Genomic DNA, 21,905 nt, shown 5'->3' on the forward strand with positions numbered 1-21,905 from the left:
ATTATTTTATTAATAATTATTCAAAATTTTATATACGGGTACTTTTACAGTTAATAAAAGAGTAATTTATTTTAGTTTATAAGCAAATATATAAATAAATAAATTATATATATAACCGCGTAATTTTATAATATATAAAAAGATTTTTAACCGATTTTAACAAATATATAAATAATTAAAAAATAAAAATTAAATTACCGTTTAATTTATTATATTATTTTTACCGATCGCAGCAATAATATAATTTCTACTAATAATTTTTATTACTATTTTTAATTTTATTTTTAATTTTATTTTTAATTTTATTTTTAATTTTATTTTTAATTTTATTTTTAATTTTATTTTTAATTTTATTTTTAATTTTATTTTTAATTTTATTTTTAATTTTATTTTTAATTTTATTTTTAATTTTATTTTTAATTTTATTTTTAATTTTATTTTTAATTTTATTTTTAATTTTATTTTTAATTTTATTTTTAATTTTATTTTTAATTTTATTTTTAATTTTATTTTTAATTTTATTTTTAATTTTATTTTTAATTTTATTTTTAATTTTATTTTTAATTTTATTTTTAATTTTATTTTTAATTTTATTTTTAATTTTATTTTTAATTTTCTTTTCTTTTTTTTTAATTTCAGGGTTTTATTTTTCCGTTTGGGTTTATTTTTTATAATAAAATAACTAGCAAATAAATTTAAAATAAAATAAAGCGCGAATTAAAACCCTAACCGTAATTGGATTTAATTCGCCAAATAAATTAATAATTTAATAATTATATAGGAACTAACGTTATATACCCCCTATTCGGCACCCCCCTGTTTGGCACCCCCCTATTCGGCACCCAAAAATAATAATATTTTTAATTTTATTTTCCAACTTTTATTATAAATATTTCGATAAATTTTTCACTTTTGGATTTATTTTTTTCTAATTTAATTTTTTATTTTCTAATAAAATAATATATTAAAAATAACTTATATTTGCAACTAATAACATTAATAATAAAAGTTTAATTATAAAAACCTCCGGAAAAGAAAAAATATTTAAATTTATATTTTAAAATCGATTTAAAAGTTTTTAACCTTATAAAAAAATATAAAAACTTTTTTAAATAAATTTTATAAAATAGGAAAAATATTTGGCTAATTGGGTATTTACCCAAATAATTTTAAAAGTTTCGCCAACGTATTAAAAATTATATTTTTTTACCGAACGAATTTTTCAAACCGCCGGAAAAATAATTCTTTTTGGAAAACGTTAGATAACCCGTTTTTATTTGTTTGGAAAACCCCTAAAACGACCCGAAATGTCCGATTTTAATTATAGAAATCTTCCTAATTTAATAAAACTAATATTATCTTACGTTTTTTATTTGGAAAAATCCAAAGAAAAAGTTTTAAATTGAAAATACCTTTTTAATTAACGTTTAATAAAAAATAAATTTATTAGAAGTACAATTGGAAATAGTACGGCCAGTTAAAAAAGAAAGGGTAATTCCGGATCCAAACGATTTCTTGGTAAAAAAACAAAATATTATTAAATTGCAGGAAAATAATATTAAAGATTTGGAACTTTTAACTTATAGAAAAAAAATTAATAAACCGGAAAATTTAAAAAATAATTGTATTTTTATATATTAACGGTTTTATATTTAAATTAATTTATAAAAGTAGGCATTTCGTTGTTAGATTTCCAGGGTGCCGAACAGGGGGTACGCAACGTTAACACCCGAAAAAGGACCAACCCAATATATATTCCGATAGGGAAGTTTTGTTTTTTTTCTTTCTTTTTTACGGTTTTATTTTTCCCTCTGGTTTTATTTTTATTTGTACGACAAAATACCTAGCAAACAAGTTTAAAATAAAATAAAGCGCGAAATAAAACCCAAACTCTCTCTCCCCTAGGGGTTAATAAAAGCTGGGGAAAGAAGTTTAATATCGACATCTGGAAAATTTTGCGCCACTATTTTAAAGTCCTTGGTTACAGGCACCCAATTGCTTCCATAACTCAAGCCGGTCTGGATGCCTCCGGATTGTGCAGCTACGTAACGGAGAAGGTTGCCTGCCAGCGCAACCAGCGAGCAAAACCGGTACGAACGAGCGACCATTTTTGCCGACTTGGAGGTTGCAGATAGAAAAAAGGCAAAGAGGCAAAAAGGCAAACTATATTCTGAAAATAAGCTCAGCACCTAACCACAGTCGTCTGTCTAAATATTAAAAGAGATGGATAATATTTTGGCACATTTCGAAACTTGCAAAGCTCCCGAAACAAAAGGTCGATATCGACCTTCACCGCACAAAACCAGCAAAAGCAACAATTGCCAAAGTAAAAAAGTTTGCTATTAACAAACAGTAATAATCGATAAATATTTCAGAACTTCTCCGCGGGGGCGGGGGATAGCAACTCCTCTCAGGAGTTAAAAGTACGACGGCAACATGGTATGGAAGCAGACAGTGATAAATGGATTTGCTGGCTGTTTATTTGATAATATTTAAACCCTAAAGCCACCGCTAACCCCCAAGACTCTAACAAGCACCAAACAAACCCAACGCCATTTAAAACTAGACTTAAACCCCCGTCGCCGCCGCTAGCTTAAGAATCCCATCCACCACAGGCGTGACATCGGCCGGCTTGAGCGGCACCCGGTGGTCGCCGGCCCACTCCAGCAGCCGCGCCGTGCTGGGCTCGCAATAATCGTGCAGCAGCACCTTGTGATACTTGAGGTCCGGGTCAAATCTGCCGTGCACATGCAACGTCGGCACCCTGAGCACGTGGTGGCCTTTTGCGGCCTCGGCCTGATCCAGTTTCTGCAGAGGTGGGGCGAGCAGCTCCGCCCTCGGCCTCGCGAGAAGCACTGATGGGCAGGTCTCCGGGTCTAGGCACACGGTCGGTCCGCGGCCGGCCATAATTACTCCAAAACGCCACGCGTCGCCCGAGGCCCGCGGCTGCTGCTGCCTCTGCTGCCGGTACAGCAGACTGGCGGCCAATTTGCCGCCCTGAGAAAAGCCGAGCAGGCCGACCCAGGGGCCCGTGGCGCCGGCGCGAGTGTCGCCCTGCATGGCGGCAGCGAGGGATGCGTCGATGGTGGCGACGACCTCGGCGTCCGAGTAGTGTTCCTTTTCGTCGGCGAGCCAGCGCTTAAACGGTCCGGAGTCTGCAAACACGGTACCGACGTCGGGTCCCGGGAGGCAGACAAAAGGGGCCTCGGCGAAAACCAGCCGAAAGTACGGCTGCAGACATGTCGAGAGGCGGCGGCACTGGACCTGGAAGATGCTGGCGTTGGTACCGCTTCCGTGAAGACAGAGGATGCGGGGTAGGTGGCGTGTATTTTCGTCGTATTCTAAAGACATGGCCCTGCCGTTTTCAAGGGTTGCAAGGGCCTTTGAATGGATCGTAGTCGTATTTAGCTGGCCTGGTATAAATATGGAAATTCGACTTTCCTGCACACTACCAGCCTTGGTGGAATGTAGAGCGTGGTACCGTTAATGCCGATATGTCGACTACAGATGATTCTAGCCAGCACTGTAGATCAAGTGAAGATTTCATGAGTCGCCATTAATCAGCTCCCCACCGTGCGGGATACATATCGGCAAGAAACGTGTCCGATAACTTAAAATCTCGGGCATGCCGACGCCGAATAGTTTGGAGCCGCATAGCACGTACATTGGACTAATCTAGTCTAGTAGGTATTTACGACAGTAATTAAATATGTTGACACGGAGGCAAGTTTCCAAGGTACTTGTTTGAACAAGAACCTTTTACTGCATAAGGAACCGGGGATGATCAAGTTTCTATCGAATCTTTCGTGATTCCTTTTAATTCCAAAGTTATTTCGAGCTTTAACTCACTGTCACGAATACTGTCCCGCTAATATGGGTAAGTCCACCATTCCTCATCTAAACAGAGCCATAATTATGGACATGGCAAACTGCTCCATGAAGGCAGTGGTCCAATCGGCGCTCCCAAGCGCATTTCGCTCAACCATCCGGATCTATGCATGTTTAACACACAATACAAAAGCCGCGAGCAACAGTTTGGCTGCATGGAGAGCGTCGATGTGATGCTACAGCAGCTATCCTTGGGCTTTGGATTCCTCGGGCGCAAATGCTGCGATTGCTGTTAAACGGCAGACCGCAGCACTCCTAAATTGCTCCGGCTCGCCTTCGCGGTGAAACGCTGGGCTCGAAATCCAGCAAGGTATTTCTTACCGAGCATTCCAACCGGGAATGTCCCCGAGTAGTGGTGGGAAGATGACTCGGGGCCTCCTTAGGTTCTCCGCTTACTCGGCAAGCCCGATCTCGAGTCACTCCAATGATATCGAAGCTAACATCAACCGCGACTGCCGCGCAATAACTTGTCATAGTCCCAGCTGACAATACATGTTAATTACAACTTTGAGGGAAGGAATTAACTTGGTGGAGTTGTACGGTCTCGAGTTGAGCTCCAAGATAAATAGCCTTAAAATATTAACTGAGATCGTCCGAATATTTGTTTACAAGAATTAAATTGACTGTTGATTTATACTATGCAGGAGCCACAGGCTCACAGTCTTTGCCTCGTACTTGTATAGAATGGAAAGCAAAGTACAGCCCTAATGAGCGAAAGAGATATAAAGCCCGCAAGGCCCATGGCAGGCAAAATTACATAAGCCCTCTGTTAAATAGATTATTCTAACTAGTGATTAGTTAAAATACTGTGGTGGTAAGGGTAAAAGTCCCCCCATTATACAGTGACTTTATAATATGGGTTCTGTAAGTGTTGCTAACTATGGTGAAAATTTAAATAGAAAAGAAGTTAAATTAATAAAAGCCGACGTATATATATACAATTACAACCTTTTTCGGAGGTTTTGTTCCGCTTAACACAGTAGCAAAATAAAATGCTCTAGTAAATTATTCCGAAGATAATGTCAAGAGATTCTTCTAGTAATTTCGTATTTTATACCTTTTTCCCAGGGAAGTAAATCGCCAATATATTTAATTTCAAATATATAATAGTTATATTAACAATATTTATATGCTGGTGGACAAGTTATAAAGAGGCAAGCCTTCACCTCTTTGTTAACTGGTTGGCTTCTTTCCACATCGCAAACATCCTCTCTGCCCAAACCTATTTGAAAACGTTCGTCTTTTCAATTTATTTACATCGTTTGCTTTTATTCTTTTCGAGGACTCCATTTACCTCGTTTAACCAACACAATGCACTTTAAAACAATCGTCAACTGCGTTTTTATCGGCGCTGTTCTTAGTGCCGCAACCCCTTCGACCGACGATTCGGTTACCCACGCTTTGGAACGCCGCGACGATGATTGCTATCAGAAATGCCTGTCGGCTATGGCCAGCCGTTATTCTCCTGATGGATTGGCACGCTATTGCGCATCATTTTGCGCTGCATTGGGGCTTTGGCCTTATTAAAACGGTCGCTGTGGGAATAAAAGTTTATACGTTCGATTCGCCGATTGAGCGTTAGTTTACGTGCAGTGCTGCACGTAACCACCACGTGACTACGCTGAACTAAATTACGGGTATAAGACGGAAGGGTGTTCAAAGGCTCAACTTTAGATAGTCTTGTAAAATATTCGCAATAACACTTCTTTTACCCGCACAAACGTTTTGTTAATCGATTATTTACCGGGAATTAGGGGGCCTCAACCAGGTCCGGAGGCAATAAAGAAGCCTGCGACTAAACCAGCTGCTGAACCAGTTTCTAGGCCCGTTGTGAAGTTTGTTGCTAGGTCCACTTTAAGGACATACGCAAAACAAGTCGCCGTCCCTACACATTAATACTGCAAAGCTTTCATTCCCGACTCTTCCTAAATTTATGGTGTTTATACCCCGATCGAAATGCAGGTTTAAGCTCAGTGGCGGCAAGCGCCAGACCTATAGCACCTCGGGCTTTTTATCTCGGGAAACTTCCATGGAAATTTGAAAGCATAGAGGAGAAGACAATTAGGGATAAAATTCCATATATATAAATTGGGCTGGACTATCAAACCGCCACTATTGGCTATCCAGCAACCAACTCCTATAAGTCCTATATATTTCCACCTTTAAGTCCACCCAGTAATAACACCCCGCAAATAAGTACGTTTTGGGACTTATCTCCAACCAAATTTCACCCAAGTTAATCCCAGTCCGTATTTTATTTGTAAATTAAATTTTGCCACGAAACGTTGAAAATCTTTACCACCGCTATTTCCCCCCACCCCCAGCAACGGCCGGCCGTTGTATAAAGTTATCCACAATTCCCCAACATAACGTTGCGTACCCCCTGTTCGGCACCCCCCCTGTTCGGCACCCAAAAATAACAACACTTTTATTTTTATCCTCCAACTTCTATTATAAATATCTCGATGAATCTGTCACTTTTGGATTTACTTTTTTCTGATTTTAATTCTCCATTTTCCAATGAAGCAATATACTGAAAAACAGCTTATATCTGCAATTAACGACGTCAATAATGGCAATCCAATTGCAAAAACCTCCCGAAAATGGGGAATACCTAGGTCTACACTTCAAAGTCGACTTAAAGGTTCTCAACCTTATAAAAAAGCACAAAGCCCTTTTCAAAGGCTTTCCACGGAACAGGAAAAGCATTTGGCTGATTGGGTACTTACCCAAACAGCTTTAGGGCTTCCGCCAACGCATCAAGAATTACGCTTTTTTGCCGAACGAATTCTTCAAGCCGCCGGAGAGACAAAAGGCCTTGGAAAACGTTGGATAACTCGTTTTTTGGCTCGTTATCCAATCCTTAAAACCCAAAGGCCCCGTCGAATAGATAACGCCCGGGTTAATGGCGCTACTACGGAGGTAATTAAATCTTGGTGGCTTTATATTACGAACCCGGTTATTAACGCTATTAAACCGGAAAACCGTTGGAATATGGACGAAACCGGTATAATGGAAGGCAAAGGATCTAATGGCCTAGTATTAGGGCTTAACGGGATCCGGCCGTTGCAACGAAAAGAGCCCGGAACGCGTGGTTGGACGACTATAATCGAATGTATATCGGCTACGGGCGTTGCCCTCCCTCCCCTCGTTATATTTAAGGGAAAAAACGTACAACAACAATGGTTTCCCACGGATTTAAGCCCTTTCGATAATTGGCAATTTCATGCAACCGAAAACGGGTGGACAAATAACCAAACGGCTATCGAATGGTTAAAAAAGGTGTTTATTCCGTATACCCAACCTTTAACCCCTGAAAAGCGGTTATTAGTTTTGGATGGCCATGGATCACATATAACGGACGAATTTATGCTTCTTTGCTTGCAAAATAATATTCAACTCCTATATTTACCCCCCCATTCGTCACACGTTCTTCAACCATTGGATCTATCGGTTTTTGGGCCGTTAAAAGAAGCTTATCGACGTCAACTTGGATTTGTTAGCCAATTTTGCTGTTTAACAGTTATTGGAAAACGAAATTTCCTACTTTGTTATCGAAAAGCCAGATTAAAAGCATTTATAGCAAAAACCATTCAATCTGGTTGGCGTACAACGGGGTTATGGCCGGTAAACTTGGTTAAACCACTTTTAAGCCCTTTTTTGTTAGAAAATAGCAACGCCAACGTTATAAAAGATAAAAACAACGGTTTGCAAAGGGATAAAACACCGGAAAGCCCAGCCCAAAAAATTAACGACCCGTCTTTACTTATTTGGAAAACCCCTAAAACGACCCGAGATATCCGACTTCAACTGCAAAAACTTTCCCAATCCAACAAAACCAACGCTACTTCACGTCTTTTATTTGCAAAAGTCCAAAAAAGCTTCGAAGCCAAAGATACCCTTTTGGCTAGCGCCCAGCAAAAAATCAGCTTATTGGAAGCACAACTGGAGGCAATACGGCCGGTTAAAAGGAGGAGGGTGGTTCCGGATCCAAACGAGCTTTTGGTTAACAAACAGAACATTATTGGATTGCAGGAAAATGATATAGAAAATTTGGAACCTTTAGCTGATGAAGAAGAGGTTAATGAACCGGAGAAGCGTGAAAACGATTGTATTTTTGTCCGTTGATAATTTTATATTTAAATCAGTTTATAAAAGTAGGCATTTCGTTGTTAGATTTTCAGGGTGCCGAACAGGGGGGGGGTGCCGAACAGGGGGTACGCAACGTTAACGCATAACGCATAACAAACAAGGTATTTTCTTAACCTGTTTTTCACGTTTAATACCATGGCCAAGTAATGCCCTGTGTAGGCAAAGGTTTACAAAACTTAATATGATTTTCCATACGCTAACGGGTTCGATTTTATAATTTATATTCGTCACTATTATTTGTTGTTATTCCCTACGTTTATTTGGTTGAAAATCCCATGAAGAATACCCAGTGCAGACATTTGCTATGTGGATTTGCGAATGCAAAGAGTTGTTTACTGGATAACCAAAAGTGGCGGTTTGATAGTGCAGCCCTATATATTCTTTCTAGGTTTTCGCCGATAAAATAATCCTTATACTAAAGAGAAAGCTGCCTATTTCTAATATGTATTATAAGCGCTACAGACGCTTGGGCATTTCTATAGATTAAATATCAACTTTTAATAATCTCCCCAGTTTCTTATTCGGGGTTTGTCAAACATTATCTCGGGATTTTGCTGCTCTTCTGAAACCCGACTGTTTTCGTCCTCCTAGGAGCTGGATCTTCGGGGAGTATTTATAGTGGGTCGGAGACTGTTAGGTCAAGATATTTGATGGAAGAGGGGAAACAAACTTTACAAGGACCTAGCACAATCTTAATTTAGCAGTGCCCTTGCTATCACAAGAAACAATTGCGTCGCAGCTTACCTCGGAGTGACCCACTGCTCCTTTGGTAAAACTTCATCAAGTTTCACCAAAAACCTTCTTCAATTGATACCAAGAGCCCCAAACAGGTAGCAGACCGTCATCTCTGGACCGGCAGGCCAAGATAAAAGGAGCTCGTCCCCAACTACAGCTCTCCCACCAAGCCTAGGTATCATTATCCGTTTCTACAACTCCTTGCCAAGGTCGAGGTATTTAAAATTCTACATTCAACTTACGCCATCATTCAATTCGAAGTGCGCTTCTCCAACATTATCGCCACTGCCATTCTGGCCACCAGCACTCTCGCAATTTCAGCGCCAGAGCGTGAGTAATAACCTAGACAAAGCTGACCGCCGGGTCAAAGTCAAATTCTTGGGGCTAATATAGTTTTTGAGATACAGCGATTGCAGAGGCTGCCGAACTTTCAAGACGCGCATGCGATCTAGATGCAAAAAGGCTATGCGTAGACAAATGCAAAAAAGGACCAGCTGATCAACTCAACAATTGTCACAACGCCTGCACAGTATCTTCAGGCTGTGTAAACGGTGGGAAGAGACAGAGAAGAGTTAAAAGGGGTTCAATTGATGCTTAGGCTGTGGACCTGGGAACTGTGGTACTAGTTACAACTATCGATAGAGTCGAATATCATTACAACTTTGGATCGCTGATTGATTGTTACCCACCCACCTACAAATGACTTGTACGACGGCAGCAGTCAACTGCAAGCTTGCTTACACCATCGGCAGCGTTGAGCACACCCTCCCCGTTGGCCTTGACTTGGCTGGGTGTGCTCGCAAAGCTGGGGGGAACATCCATGACGGGATTGTTGAGAAAGAAGTTTCTAGGCTTGAGCAGCAGCGTGATGGGCTCGACGGGCATGACTGGAAAATCCTCGGGGGCTGGGAAATGCACGACGCCGAACGTGTGCCACAGCACCACATCCGTGTTTTCGACCGACTGGCTGCCGTCACCCGCCCACTCGGTGAGCCCAAGTGACGGCTCACCCGATGTCTGAGGCACGTGGCGACCGGCTGCCCAGAGTTGGTCGTCGGCGTCTTGAAGGGGGTGGGGGGGATGCATCGTCAGAATGTGGGAATCAATAAAAGTCGAGGGTTCTCTTTTTGGGTGGCTTACATTTTGTCACGCATACAGCATGTCTTGCGAACCCTGCTCTTTTCCAAACCAGAGATCCCTCCTTGGGCAACAGGCCAGGCACCTCTCGGCTGATGAGCTTATAAGAGGCAGGCTTGCCGCTGTACGGGTGGGGACGGTTGGTGTTGCAAATCTCCCAGGTCCGGCTCGTGGCGCCATTGTAATCCGTCCTCGACTCGCCCGTCGTCCGAAGCTTTGTGCGCTTGGCGTAGAAGCCGTTGCCGTAGAAGTTCTCAGCACTACCCACGGGGGCTTCCGCGGGGACTGCGTCCGACATGAAGACGGTGTTGTTGGGTCCGTCGACATTGGCATCGATGCGAAGGCAGAATAGGTGTTGGTGGTTGTGGGCATTTACCCCTGGAGTGTTTTTGCAGGTCAGAAACCTAAAGATCGGGGATGCCATGGGATGAGAAGCAGGGCATACCGGGATAAACCTGGGTGCCCCAACCCTGTGTGTCCTCGCCGGGGTTCATAGAATATGTGTTGAGGATGCCGGTGAGCTTGATCTCGGGCTGGATCGAGCCATCTTGCTATATGGGGGTCAATATGTGCTTGGAGAGGTTTTCCCGATTGGTGCAACTTACATGAAAGATCCACTGGGAAACAAGAAAAAACAAAAAAAAAGTTAGAATCTGCACTTTTGGAAACAGGCGTTAATTGCACAGCTTGCGACATTCCATCTCACCTGTACAGCATACTCGTAATTCGCGGCAGTAAACACCTGCTGGATGATTAATTTCCTGGCCCGGGTCACAATGGTTGAATCATCGCGGAAATCAGTGTGCTTGAAGAGGATGCCCGCGTCCTCCTCGTGGATGCAAATGGCGTTTTTGATCTTGCGGATCTCGCCGTTCCGGGTCGGAAAGTCAGCATCCAGATAGTGGATAGAACCCTTGCAATCACATCCCAGGGCGAGGCTATTTGTCATGTAACCAGCACCGTATTCTCCTAGGTCGAATGCATGCTTCCTCTGGTGAGGGCGCTCCGGGCAGCCACTGAATAGTATCAGTTAGTTGGTTTGCAAAACGTGTGCAACACCACATGGGCTTTGTATGTTGACTCACTAGGGAACAACCATCTCGGAAAGAGAAAGTCTGTAGAATACAGGTCTGACGTTTCCCTTGTCGTTAAAGGTAATGTCGTTCAAGACGATGCCTTCACGGTAGTTGAAGCCAATATGGAACTTCCAGTTTTGCCACTCGATATGGCGGCCATCAAGCTTGAAGGATACGCCCTCTGGCTGGGTGATGTTGATTGGCTTGAGATTGTTTCGATATCCGCCCGTCTTACTGACCGCAGCAGGGTGGTAGTTGACCGGCGCGACGGTGCTTAATGGGCGTCGCACTTTGGGTATATCAATGGCAACAATCTCCTCTTTTGCCGCGTCGTAAATGGGACAAAAGTCCAATGGATACTGGTACTGACAATCATCGATATCCGGGCGATAGTACATGAGCGCCTGCTGCAGCCGGACCTTGTTGCCGTAGCGCTCATCGTAACCAATAGTCCAGGGATCGCAGTAGACCTTGTGCATATCGTCTTTTGGAATGCCACTAAGCATGCACTGCTCAATAACCTTTGGGTCGGTGCGGCATATGTGCTCGACGGCTGTGAGCTCCTCCATCGTGATCTACTCTTTGGTCGTCAGTCTCGATTCCAGTCCGTTTATTGAAATGGTCGGTAATCGCCAAGGACGCACAATTGGTTGTAACCCATCAAGGAGCTCCCAGCTGACGATGGAACCGGTGGATAGGTCGACCAATCCGTCGAAGACCTTGCCGCCTGGCGCAATAACGACCACATCTGCCACACGAACCGGTTTGGCAACTTTTGTAGGGTTTGCAAGCCATGCCGTCATCTCGGCTTTGCGCGGCTCGCGCAGTGATACAACGTTGAAAAAGACATCGCCGTGCGCCTTCTTCACGATGCTGATTGCGGTTTCGATTTCAGCAGCTGAAAGCGGGTCGAAGGGGTGATGCGCCGACATGGTTTTTGTTGTCTGTGGGACTGATTAGTGACAGCCGCTGTGTTTACCAACAAGTCTCCTCACTGTCAAATTCTTTCTTGTCGAACTCTAAAGCTACGCTCAGCATCGTCACCAAAAGGTCAAAGTTGGAGAAGATAATTATTCATAAGTAAATCAAATCGTTAATGGACATTCCTGGCGCAGTCCCCTGCTTCGGTTTCTTGGCAGAGGGCGACAAACCACCCACCATCCATCCCCGGATCGATAGCGGAGTGGTGATAAGCTCATTGGGGCCGATAAGATTGACACGAAAAATTCAGGTTCTTTTTCCTGGGGCCGTTGATAGTGAGCAAGTCAGCCAATTAACCGAGAGATCTGCCCTTGTGCCGAAAGCGGACGGGAATCGAGTCCGAAGTGAATCCTGTGGTCTACGTCGATGCGCGGGGTTTATGGATACATATGGGGTTCCATAAATCCCACCCGCCCCCCCGCGCGGAGGCGGAATATGATTCCGAGATAAGTCTTCTTGTGCCATTCTAGACCTAGTCTAGATCTAGACTAATCTAATTCTAGTGTTGGACATACTAAAAACGAAAGAATCACGTGAGAGCGGGCCTCCAGAATCAGGCGTCGGCGCGGTTGAGTAGGCGCGTCGTCGAGGAGCTATAGATGGCGACTGGCCAGTGGGGCTCCGGATAAAGTAGAGAGGCCAGCGCCTTGGCTGAAAACGGATTGCCGGCTGCTGCATCCGCCTGTCGAAGCGACAGGCATCGGGTCGGATAAGTCAATGTTACCAGGTTCAAAACTACCGTGCCCCATTACAAGAAGCGCAGGTGCAGAAGCGGCGGCACGAGAATTGCGAGGGATGGCCTCCAAGGGCTACGCGCAAAAGGCACAGCAAACCAAATTCGCGTTTTGCAACTCCAACAACTATCACTAGACACTGCAAGCTATCGATAGGGGAAATGGGGCTCAGTTATTTGCCTTGAAGATATCGATAATAAAACCCAGAACCACACCTCTGTCTTTATTGTTTTACAATTTTTTTTTTATCGCGGCTCTCCAGCCAGTATTCGACTATTGCGTGGCAGTCTGATGGGATTGGAAGGACGAGGGCGAGGAGATTTATCTAGTCGGTCCTTTTATTTGGAGAGCCACCAATGGGCTTGCTGTGTGACATGCGGCACGGCCCTTACCCCATGGTCAATTAATTAGTGGATTGGCTCATTCGGACTGGCGCAGCGGCGGATGTCACTCTCGATTGCGGCTTGTTGGAATGTTGGAAGGGCAAACTTCAGCCACATGTTACCCAAAGGAAAAAAGAAAAGAAAAGAAAAAAAAAAAAAAAAAAAAAAAAACCCTGGATCTTGGGCAGAATTACGAGCTATTAAACCCATATAGAGCACCTTTATATTCAGGTGTACGGCCCAGTTAGATATGCATTACATGAATGGATTCAGCGGCCCAGTTGGTACTAGCGACGGCTTGAGAGCATGGTTTTTGGACGCACAGTAGAGTCGGAAAGGTCTCGAATCTAGAGTTGCCACAGATTCGAGAACCAGTATTCCCTCCGTGTCGCTGGAATTACCAGAATCTGAAGGCCAACGTTGTACTAGCAGTACACGCGGCCCCCCGTAATCCCACCAATGGACCTCGGAGCTTTGCGCATTGCATGACGATGAGGATCGCGATCGGAAGACCGCATGCACCAAAACGGAAGGCTTGTAGGCCACACTTCTTAACTCCCAGTTTTCATGACTTCCATGGGTTTCCACTCTATGCAACGAGTACAGCTGGGGAGGTGGCAACAATGGGAAATGTTTCAGAACCCGGGCTTGCCTTCCCAAATCACAGAGTGGGAAGATACAAGAAAAGAAAAAGGAAACTTGTTCCTGAGAATGTTCCATTTTCCTGTATGTGCTTGTTGTTCCGGAATCAGCCCATGTCGGTCAGTGACTTGGTCCCAAAAGCGGCTCCCGGCCTCATCCCCAGTCAAACAAATTGATCTGCCAGTCCCAGCGCTGCATTAACATGGCGCCGCGCAAGCGCCAAGGTCGTATAAAAATGGCTAAGCTGTCATTCCATCCCAACTTTTGCGTAGAGTCCCAAAATAATTTCAAACATTGCACAGTCAATTATCGCCAGGGCTGCAGAGTCGCGAGTTGCCACGCTGTGAGCCTTGACGTTCTTTTCAACAAAGCCGAAGCGGAACCTCGGTGGGCGACTGGGCTTGGAGTAATATATTAAGATATCACCGCACCTCTAGTTTGAGACCTGCTGTTTGTACATACAAGCAAACATTCCAAACCAACGTAACAAAAAATCTCATCTCCCATCTCACACTGCAAGACTTTTATCAAACCTCAACAACATGCGGTTCTTTATCATCGTCTCGGCTGTCCTTGTGGGCCACGTTTCCGCCCAAGCTCAATGCTTCGATGCCGGCGACTGCATTCTGAGTGTAAGTGGCTCTTTGTCATGTCAAAAGTCAGTCCGCTCCGAGGAGACAGCGATTCTAATATGAGAAAACAGGGAGGCGGTCAATGTGTGAAAGATGCCAACCAGTTGCTTGGGTAATTACCATACTCACACATCCTGTAGACTGGGGAAGCAGCGTAAACCTAAAGGAATCAAACTAACTGTTCCTAACACGCAGAACTTGTAGCAAGGCTGGACCCCAGTAAAGCACCTACCTTGCAGGTATTTTCAGCAATGGAGTTGAAGTACTATGAGATGTTAGTACGAGGCTCGTTAGATGATGTGGTTGAGTCGACTGGATATATACAACGGGATGGGGACAGGAGCCCCACAGCTTAGTTATTGCGTCAAAGGGTGAATACTATCACTTTGTTACACTTGAGAGTTCACTTGTAGTGAGGAGAGTTTTGGCAACAGCCGCGCGTTCGACTTTGCCAGATTCGGTGGTATGGTTGCTTCTAGACCTAGTGGATCCACGAGCGCGGGTCGCATGGGTTACGCGGCCGACACGTGGGAAGGTAGCATGTGCAGATAAGAGTGAAATGCTGCTCAATCCACTAGACGAACGGCCACCAACGCGACCAGGAGACTGACCTGAGTTGCGTCAGTGGAAACTTTGCTAACCCCACAAGATCCTGTCTGGCACGGCAGCCGAGACCCGGGAGGTTGGGCTTTGGCAAGTGTCTTCAGCCAAAAATCTTCCAAACCCATTCTAATGGCTGATGAGTTTAACTGCGCGCAGCCTCTCAAGCGACTTAAAGTAATCGGCGTGTCGTATTCCCTCATGCAAGCTCCATTACCGGTGTAGTGGGGCCCTCGGCCAATCTAATTAAATTTATCTCTATAGGGCCGAAATAGCGACACAAATGGGTTATAAAGGCCGTCGAATCCGACTTCCGACTCTTCTCCGCAATCCCACCTCATGTCCCCTCCTGCACTTACAAGGTGAAATTTACGACCTTTCCAATTCTCGCTCCTCGGAACCTCAACACGCCGCAGCAGAATGCCCATTTCCAACGAATTTTCCGACACCCTCTGTGTCTAAATATCTCGCGTCCGCTCTTGGGCTCTCATTGCTATCCACGGGGTTCTCGATCATAAATTTGGTTTCTGATTGCTGCTGTGTTTCCGTGGTAACAAATTGGAATAAGGGATACTTAGCGATCCGACAGCAGGGCGCGTTATAAAAGAGGCAGACTGTTGGTCGGTCACAGCGCGACAGGGATTATCCCCCTTGATTGGAGGTTGTTGGTGTTTCCAAGGTCGTTTTGTTTTTATTGGCCCTACCAGACTTTGACTGGAGCACAGAAACAGGACTTCTCGTAACCACTTTGCTCCCCTATTTTGCATAATCCACTTGTCCTGCAGTTATTTTGTTGGTCGCGCGGACTGTGGCGTGAAATGCAGGTTCCATTATTATACCGGCCCACGACGCCGCCCACTAACCCGAACCTGTGTTGGCGTCCACCATCACCGGCCTGGTTTGTTACGTTACCCACCTGCCAAACTGCGTCCAGCCCTTACATAGGTGTTAGTTTCGCACCACGTTAGCCTCCACCGTTTAAAGTGCCGCATTCCCGGGAACGGGTTATCATGTTGTTGTGGTTATGCCGAGCGTCTTTGATAGCCGAGAGTTCCAGGCCGCTACATACGAGCGCGGCGGTTTCTTTTTTTTTTTTTTTTTTTTTTTTTTTTTTTTGTCATCATTATTACGAAAAGTACTCAAAAAGGAGGCGATCGCAAACCCTAGCTAAGATATGTATGTGACGAACAGACCATTATCATTATTGGTACACGCGGCCCCTTCTTAGTATATTGGATACCTTCCTTTTCTCTTTTCAATTGAAAAAGAGTTTGTGCTTGCAGCCAACCCCTTATTATTCTCTCCCCCCTTGGTAATCTCTTCGCCAAAGGTTATTTTCAGTGGAGGGGTTTGATAAGTGATGGGTCACGAGATAGCGGGAATGTTTCTCCTCTGGGGCTTCTTCAATAAACTTCAACCGGACCCAGTTTCTTAACACGATTACAATTGACCAACGTGAACGATAGGCGGGATTTCCTACCCCACGAGGAAGGTGACTGCGTCTTTTAACAGGATATGTCCCTCCTCGGTCGCGAAACGAGACCCACCCAAAATGTTAATACTGTTGATACGACTCGGGAAACCAGGAGATACCCGGTCACAGCATTGCTTAATTGGTGCCAAAATTGCCAAGCCGATCAATACCTAGTCGCGACATCCGAAGATTAGCTCTATCGCATAATCAATCAGCCGTCGCCACGATGGATCGTCTGACCTCCTGGAACTTGATGCGTGATACTTTTTTTGCCTTCGATCCCGATTGGGGAGATTGGAACAAAAGCCAAACCACCCTTCTGTCAAGCTTATTTATACCACGGTCGCATCCAGAGGCATTTCTTTCACGTCTCTCACCTTGGTCTTTATCCACGCCTGAACTCAAGGCTCGCCAGCCCGACACCCCTCGACGTGAATATCAGTCTAGTATTCAAAGACAATGTCGGACCAGATCAAGGATGAGAAGTCGTCAGCGAACGTCGCCGACGGGGGGGTTCTGAAAGAGAAGCAGTCTGCCTTTTCGGTAACAACCGCCCCTCAAGATCTGCGCCACCTTTTGCACAAATGCCACTAGAGACTAACATTGACGACTTGGATACACAAGGCGGCACGTGGCTCCTTGGATGAACTCCCCCTGCCCGAGAGTGTGGATGCGTAAGTGGCCCTTCCTGTGCTGCTGGGCATCTCCAGCCAATCCGCAGCCATAAAACCCACTAACATTCGAACTTTGTCATCAGTTCCCTTCTGGCGACAGACGGCGACCTCATTGAGGCCCGCGCCATTGCGGCTCGTATGACGAATGACGAGGTGAAAAGCGTAAGTTGTAATGGGAATGGGAGTAGACACCTTCTATTTCGGGACCATGTTGTACTAATACATCATGCCGTCACAGATTCTGCTCGATGTGGTCAAGATCCACAACGACGACCCAAACTTCCCATTCCCAGTTCTCGAAAAGATTCGAGGCTTTATCGGTATGGGCTCTTTATCCAACAAGGCTCGGGTTTGTTTTCTTTCCTTGTCACACTAACCGAGACCTTAGCCAACCCTGCCGTCTTTGAGAACCCCGAGAAACACGAGGAGCTTTTCGCCGAGATGAAGCTCGAAGCGGCGCTCATTACCAACAACAGCCCCTACTCTGAGGTGCGCGCCGTGGTCGACAATCACGACGACCCTTCCCTGCCCGTCTCGACTGTCCGGGCTTGGGTAATCGGCATGATATTCTCGGTGCTGCTTGCCTTTATCAACCAGCTCTTCTCTATCCGCCAGCCTAGCATTTTGGTCGCCTCCAATGTGGCTCAGATTCTAAGTTACCCATTGGGAAAGCTGTGGGAGAAGGTGATGCCTGATTACGGTGTAAACATGTTTGGCTCTCGGATTAGTCTCAACCCAGGACCGTTCAACAAAAAGGAGCACATGTTGATCACAATCATGGCTAATGTCGCGTAAGTGAAGTTTATCAAAGTGAGGCGACCTCGAGTTCTCAAGCTAACGTAAATCATCATTAGTTATTCTACCCCATACACCAACAACATCATCTGGGCTCAGTACTTGCGTGAGTACCTTTCCTCCTTGAGGTTGTTGAAGCAAATTGAAAGACAAAGGCCTTCTTTCCTCTAGCTAACTTTGGCGTGATTTCTCTCTCTAGCTACATTCTTCAATCAGCATTACGCCGGACAGTTCAGCTACCAAATTCTGATCGGCTTATCGACCAACTTCATCGGATACGGTATCGCCGGGTTGACTCGACGGTTCCTGGTCTATCCATCGTTCTGTGTCTGGCCGTCGTCCCTAGTAACGATTGCACTCAACACAGCGTTCCATGACGACAACAGCACGCCCGTCAAAGCGCCCTTCCGCAAGATGATCAGCATGAGCAGATACAGGTTCTTCTTGTACGCCTTTTCCGCCATGTTTATCTACTTTTGGTTTCCCGACTTCATCTTCCAGGCCCTCTCCATCTTTAGCTGGCTGTCCTGGATCGCACCGGACAATGTTAACCTGAACGCCGTCGTGGGCTTCAACAACGGCTTGGGCATCAACCCCTGGCCGACATTCGACTGGAACACGCTCCTTTACAACAGCCTCGACCCGCTCATGATACCCTTCTTCTCGACTCTCAACATGACCATCGGCATGGCCGTGTCCACCATCACCGCCCTGGGCCTGTGGTACACCAATGCTTGGAACACGGGACACTTGCCCATCAACTCCAACGGCGTCTTCGACAACACGGGCAGTCGTTTCAACGTGACCCGGGTGATTGATAGCCGCGGCATCTTCGACTCAGCCAAGTACACGTCGTACTCGATGGCATACCTTGCAGCTGGAAACATCTGCGTGTACATTTTCTTCTTTGCAATCTACCCGGCCACCGTTGTCTATATCGGCCTCTACCACCGATATGAGATCACAATGGGCTTCAAAAGTCTGTGGAAGTCTTTTAAGCCCAAGAAGAAGGACGAGAACGGCAACGCCATCATTGAACCCTTGGGGTCCGACGTGCACAACCGCCTGATGAGTGCCTACAAGGAGGCGCCCGAATGGTGGTACATGTCGCTCTTGGTCATTTCCATCGCCCTGGGCATTGGCGGCATCGCCGGTTACGAAACCTTCACCACTCCCGGCGTCATCTTCTACGGCCTGGCGCTCTGCTTAATCTTTGTCGTACCCTGCGGTATTGTGGCTGCGATGACCGGGGCTCAGGTTACGCTCAACGTCCTCGCAGAGTTTATCGGCGGCTCCTGGGTCGAGGGCAACGCCCTGGCCATGAACTTCTTCAAATGCTACGGCTACGTGACCTGCGCGCATGCCCTCGCCTTCGCCAACGATCTCAAGCTGGCCCACTACGTCAAGATCCCGCCGCGCACCACCTTCATCGCCCAGGTTGTCGCCACCCTCGTGTCGACCTTTGTCTGCACCGGCGTGCTCAACTTCCAAATGAACATGATCCCCGGCGTATGCACCCCCGACGCGCCCAACCGCTTCACCTGCCCGGGTATCAACACCTTCTTCACGGCCTCTGTGCTGTGGGGAACCATCGGGCCCAAGAAGGTGTTTGGCAGCGGCGGGCAGTACACGGCCGCCCTCGTCGGCTTCCCAATCGGCGCCGCCCTGCCCTTCATCTTTTGGGCCCTGCAGCGCAAGTACCGCGGGAGCCGCTGGCTGCGGCAGGTCCACCCCGTCGCCATGCTGTACGGATCTCTGAGCTTGTCCCCTTACAACCTCAGTTACCAGTGGCCTGCTGTGCCCATCGCGTGGCTGTCGTGGATCTACATCAAGCAGAGGTACTTGGCCCTTTGGTCAAAGTACAACTTTGTCCTGTCGGGCGCCTTTTCGAGCGGAGTTGCTGTCGCCGCCATCATCATCTTTTTCGCCTTGCAATGGGGCGGCGATATTTCGCTCGACTGGTGGGGGAACCAGGTTGTCTCGCAGGGTTGCGAGGCTAGTGCTTGCGTCAGGCTACCTCTGGCAAAAGGGGAGACTTTTGGGCCGCCTGCTGGTTCCTGGAGCTAGTTGATAGTCAATTAGAACTAGAACTAGTTATTTAATTGAGTTTCGCATCTCTGGCGTATTTCTTTGTTTTCAATCGTGTTCAAATGTTGGGATCGCACAATCGTGACGCGCAACATTCCTACCCCTTGTAATGGAGTCGACGTAGTTTGTGGGGCGCGGCGTCCCTCGATAACAACCCAATGTTCGTCGCACCCGGTTCGTAAGATATGCCGGGTGTGGCGTCAGCACCTTAAAGCGACTACCTGGTGGAGCCTTGCAGCTCACCTCGGATCAAAATTATTGGCTAAATTTGCAAATGGGTCCCAGTTGTTACCAATGTCTGGTATAAATCCCGATTGTGATCTACATCGATCATGGTCTTGTAGATAGGGCTTGGTTTTCTGCTGTAATGTGTTAAGCTGCTCGACCAGAGTTGTACGCCGGCAACATCACGGGACTCATTTTCCAGCACTCTTATAGCGACTCGACCCAGAGCATGCATCAAATTGTTGCTGAGGTCAAGCTCCGAGCCCTGACAGTACAGGTCCACCTGCGTGGGCGCAGTTGTCGTTGTCGATGGCCGTCGACCGTGGCACATACTGAGGAGGGAATCCTGCCATAAGATGTTTGACCTAAGAAAAAAATCGCATCAGAAATGAAGAGAGCAGCGAGTACGGCAGGAAAACACTACAGCAGAAAAGCATACCAACAAGCTCTCGCCCTGGTGTTCACTATTTCTGACATGTTCGTTCTCCCTCCTCTGGCGTTGAACTGGAGAGTTTCGGCGAGGCGAGCCGTGGTACCCAGCCACGCCCAAGCTGCGTCGGGCTGTCCAGTGTTCTGCAGCATGTTACCCAATATCGGCATGGCCTGAAAACATTCCAGGGTTGGGCGGAACAAGAAGCTCGCCAGGCGCAACGCCCGAAAAAGACTTTCGCGCTGTGGAATAAGCATGAGCACTAAATGCTTTGATATAGCTTTACCGTCGTGATTCTGCACTTACCAAGGTCATAACAGACAAGATATCTCTCGCGTTGAACAAGATCTGAGAAGCGTGCGCCAGAAGATAAGACGTCGAAAGTTCACCCAATCAAGCCGATTGCTCTCTAATTTCCCCATTTATGAAAAATTGTGATGTCTTCATATTTCCCCGCCGTATAGGCCCGTAGATAGCCCTGAATATCCAATTCGAACTGGTCCATATCAACGAGAGGACAAACAAATGGAAACACGAGCATTTCGGACATTGGAAATAACGACAAGACTTTTTGGCGACTTGGCCTTATCTGCAGCAACCCGCGCCAACTCTCAGCGGATGAGGCGAGATCCATGGAAGAGTATTAAGGCAGGCTGTTCTGCAGCCCCAACACAAACCCTACATCAACCTGGAAGTGAGTCCGTTAGGATACGCGACCACATAAATGTGGCAAACGAGTAATCGCTGCGCCATGGATTACCACCATCCGACTCAACACTCTTATCGGACCCCAACCAGTACGATTGCTGAACTTCTACGTGTCGCGACTTTTAATAAATCATATTCCAAGTGGACATCGTGAAATTGTAAGCGCCAACGAGTACTGCTCGACAGCTAGGTTGGACCAGCAACAAATCATTAACCTCTGAGGCCTAGCCCGAACCATTTACAGTTATAGTGGTTGTAATGGTGAGGTGGTAGTCTGACTAACAATACCCTGTGGCAAGTGCACTTGCACAAGGGACCGAGAGCAGCGCATAAAGGTTTATCCTATCCAATACTGTTAGTGGCAATTCTTACTTATATGTTGGTAACGCCGCAACTTTCGAAATAATTCGGAGTGTTCTTTGCATAATATTTTTAATTATCGGAATTGCCGGTTTGTTCGTAACGCATCATAATCCAAAAATAATTTCCTATGCCCTATTTCGGGCCCGAATCTAACGTGGATTTATATTTGGAAATAAATAATATTCAAA

At 45.9% G+C, this 21,905-nt stretch overlaps 4 protein-coding genes across 4 annotated transcripts; 2 read left to right on the plus strand and 2 right to left on the minus strand.

Annotated features, from left to right (window-relative positions):
• Positions 1-2,568: 2,568 nt before the first annotated feature.
• Positions 2,569-3,627, minus strand: MGG_14114 (citrinin biosynthesis oxydoreductase CtnB; the record flags this gene model as incomplete). The annotated part of the gene is made up of 3 exons (XM_003713227.1): positions 2,569-3,264; positions 3,450-3,523; positions 3,612-3,627. 3 exons carry the CDS (start codon positions 3,625-3,627, stop codon positions 2,569-2,571), a joined length of 786 nt encoding a protein of 261 aa, XP_003713275.1.
• Positions 3,628-9,356: 5,729 nt separating this feature from the next.
• MGG_10751 (peroxisomal copper amine oxidase) lies at positions 9,357-12,099 on the minus strand. Its single transcript, XM_003713228.1, has 7 exons — positions 11,633-12,099; positions 10,998-11,563; positions 10,619-10,928; positions 10,518-10,529; positions 10,358-10,463; positions 9,916-10,290; positions 9,357-9,836 (listed from the first exon to the last, which is right to left on the minus strand). Exons 1-7 carry the CDS (start codon positions 11,918-11,920, stop codon positions 9,469-9,471), a joined length of 2,025 nt encoding a protein of 674 aa, XP_003713276.1. The 5' UTR covers positions 11,921-12,099; the 3' UTR covers positions 9,357-9,468.
• Positions 12,100-14,014: 1,915 nt separating this feature from the next.
• MGG_14113 (uncharacterized protein) lies at positions 14,015-14,853 on the plus strand. The gene is made up of 3 exons (XM_003713229.1): positions 14,015-14,360; positions 14,432-14,472; positions 14,556-14,853. Exons 2-3 carry the CDS (start codon positions 14,454-14,456, stop codon positions 14,714-14,716), a joined length of 180 nt encoding a protein of 59 aa, XP_003713277.1. The 5' UTR covers positions 14,015-14,360; positions 14,432-14,453; the 3' UTR covers positions 14,717-14,853.
• Positions 14,854-16,593: 1,740 nt separating this feature from the next.
• MGG_10750 (oligopeptide transporter 2) lies at positions 16,594-20,026 on the plus strand. Its single transcript, XM_003713230.1, has 7 exons — positions 16,594-16,977; positions 17,059-17,108; positions 17,192-17,270; positions 17,347-17,428; positions 17,497-17,899; positions 17,963-18,009; positions 18,103-20,026. Exons 1-7 carry the CDS (start codon positions 16,894-16,896, stop codon positions 19,968-19,970), a joined length of 2,613 nt encoding a protein of 870 aa, XP_003713278.1. The 5' UTR covers positions 16,594-16,893; the 3' UTR covers positions 19,971-20,026.
• Positions 20,027-21,905: the final 1,879 nt, after the last annotated feature.

Source organism: Pyricularia oryzae, chromosome 2 (genome assembly GCF_000002495.2).
Source record: "Pyricularia oryzae 70-15 chromosome 2, whole genome shotgun sequence".
Taxonomy (NCBI): domain Eukaryota; kingdom Fungi; phylum Ascomycota; class Sordariomycetes; order Magnaporthales; family Pyriculariaceae; genus Pyricularia; species Pyricularia oryzae.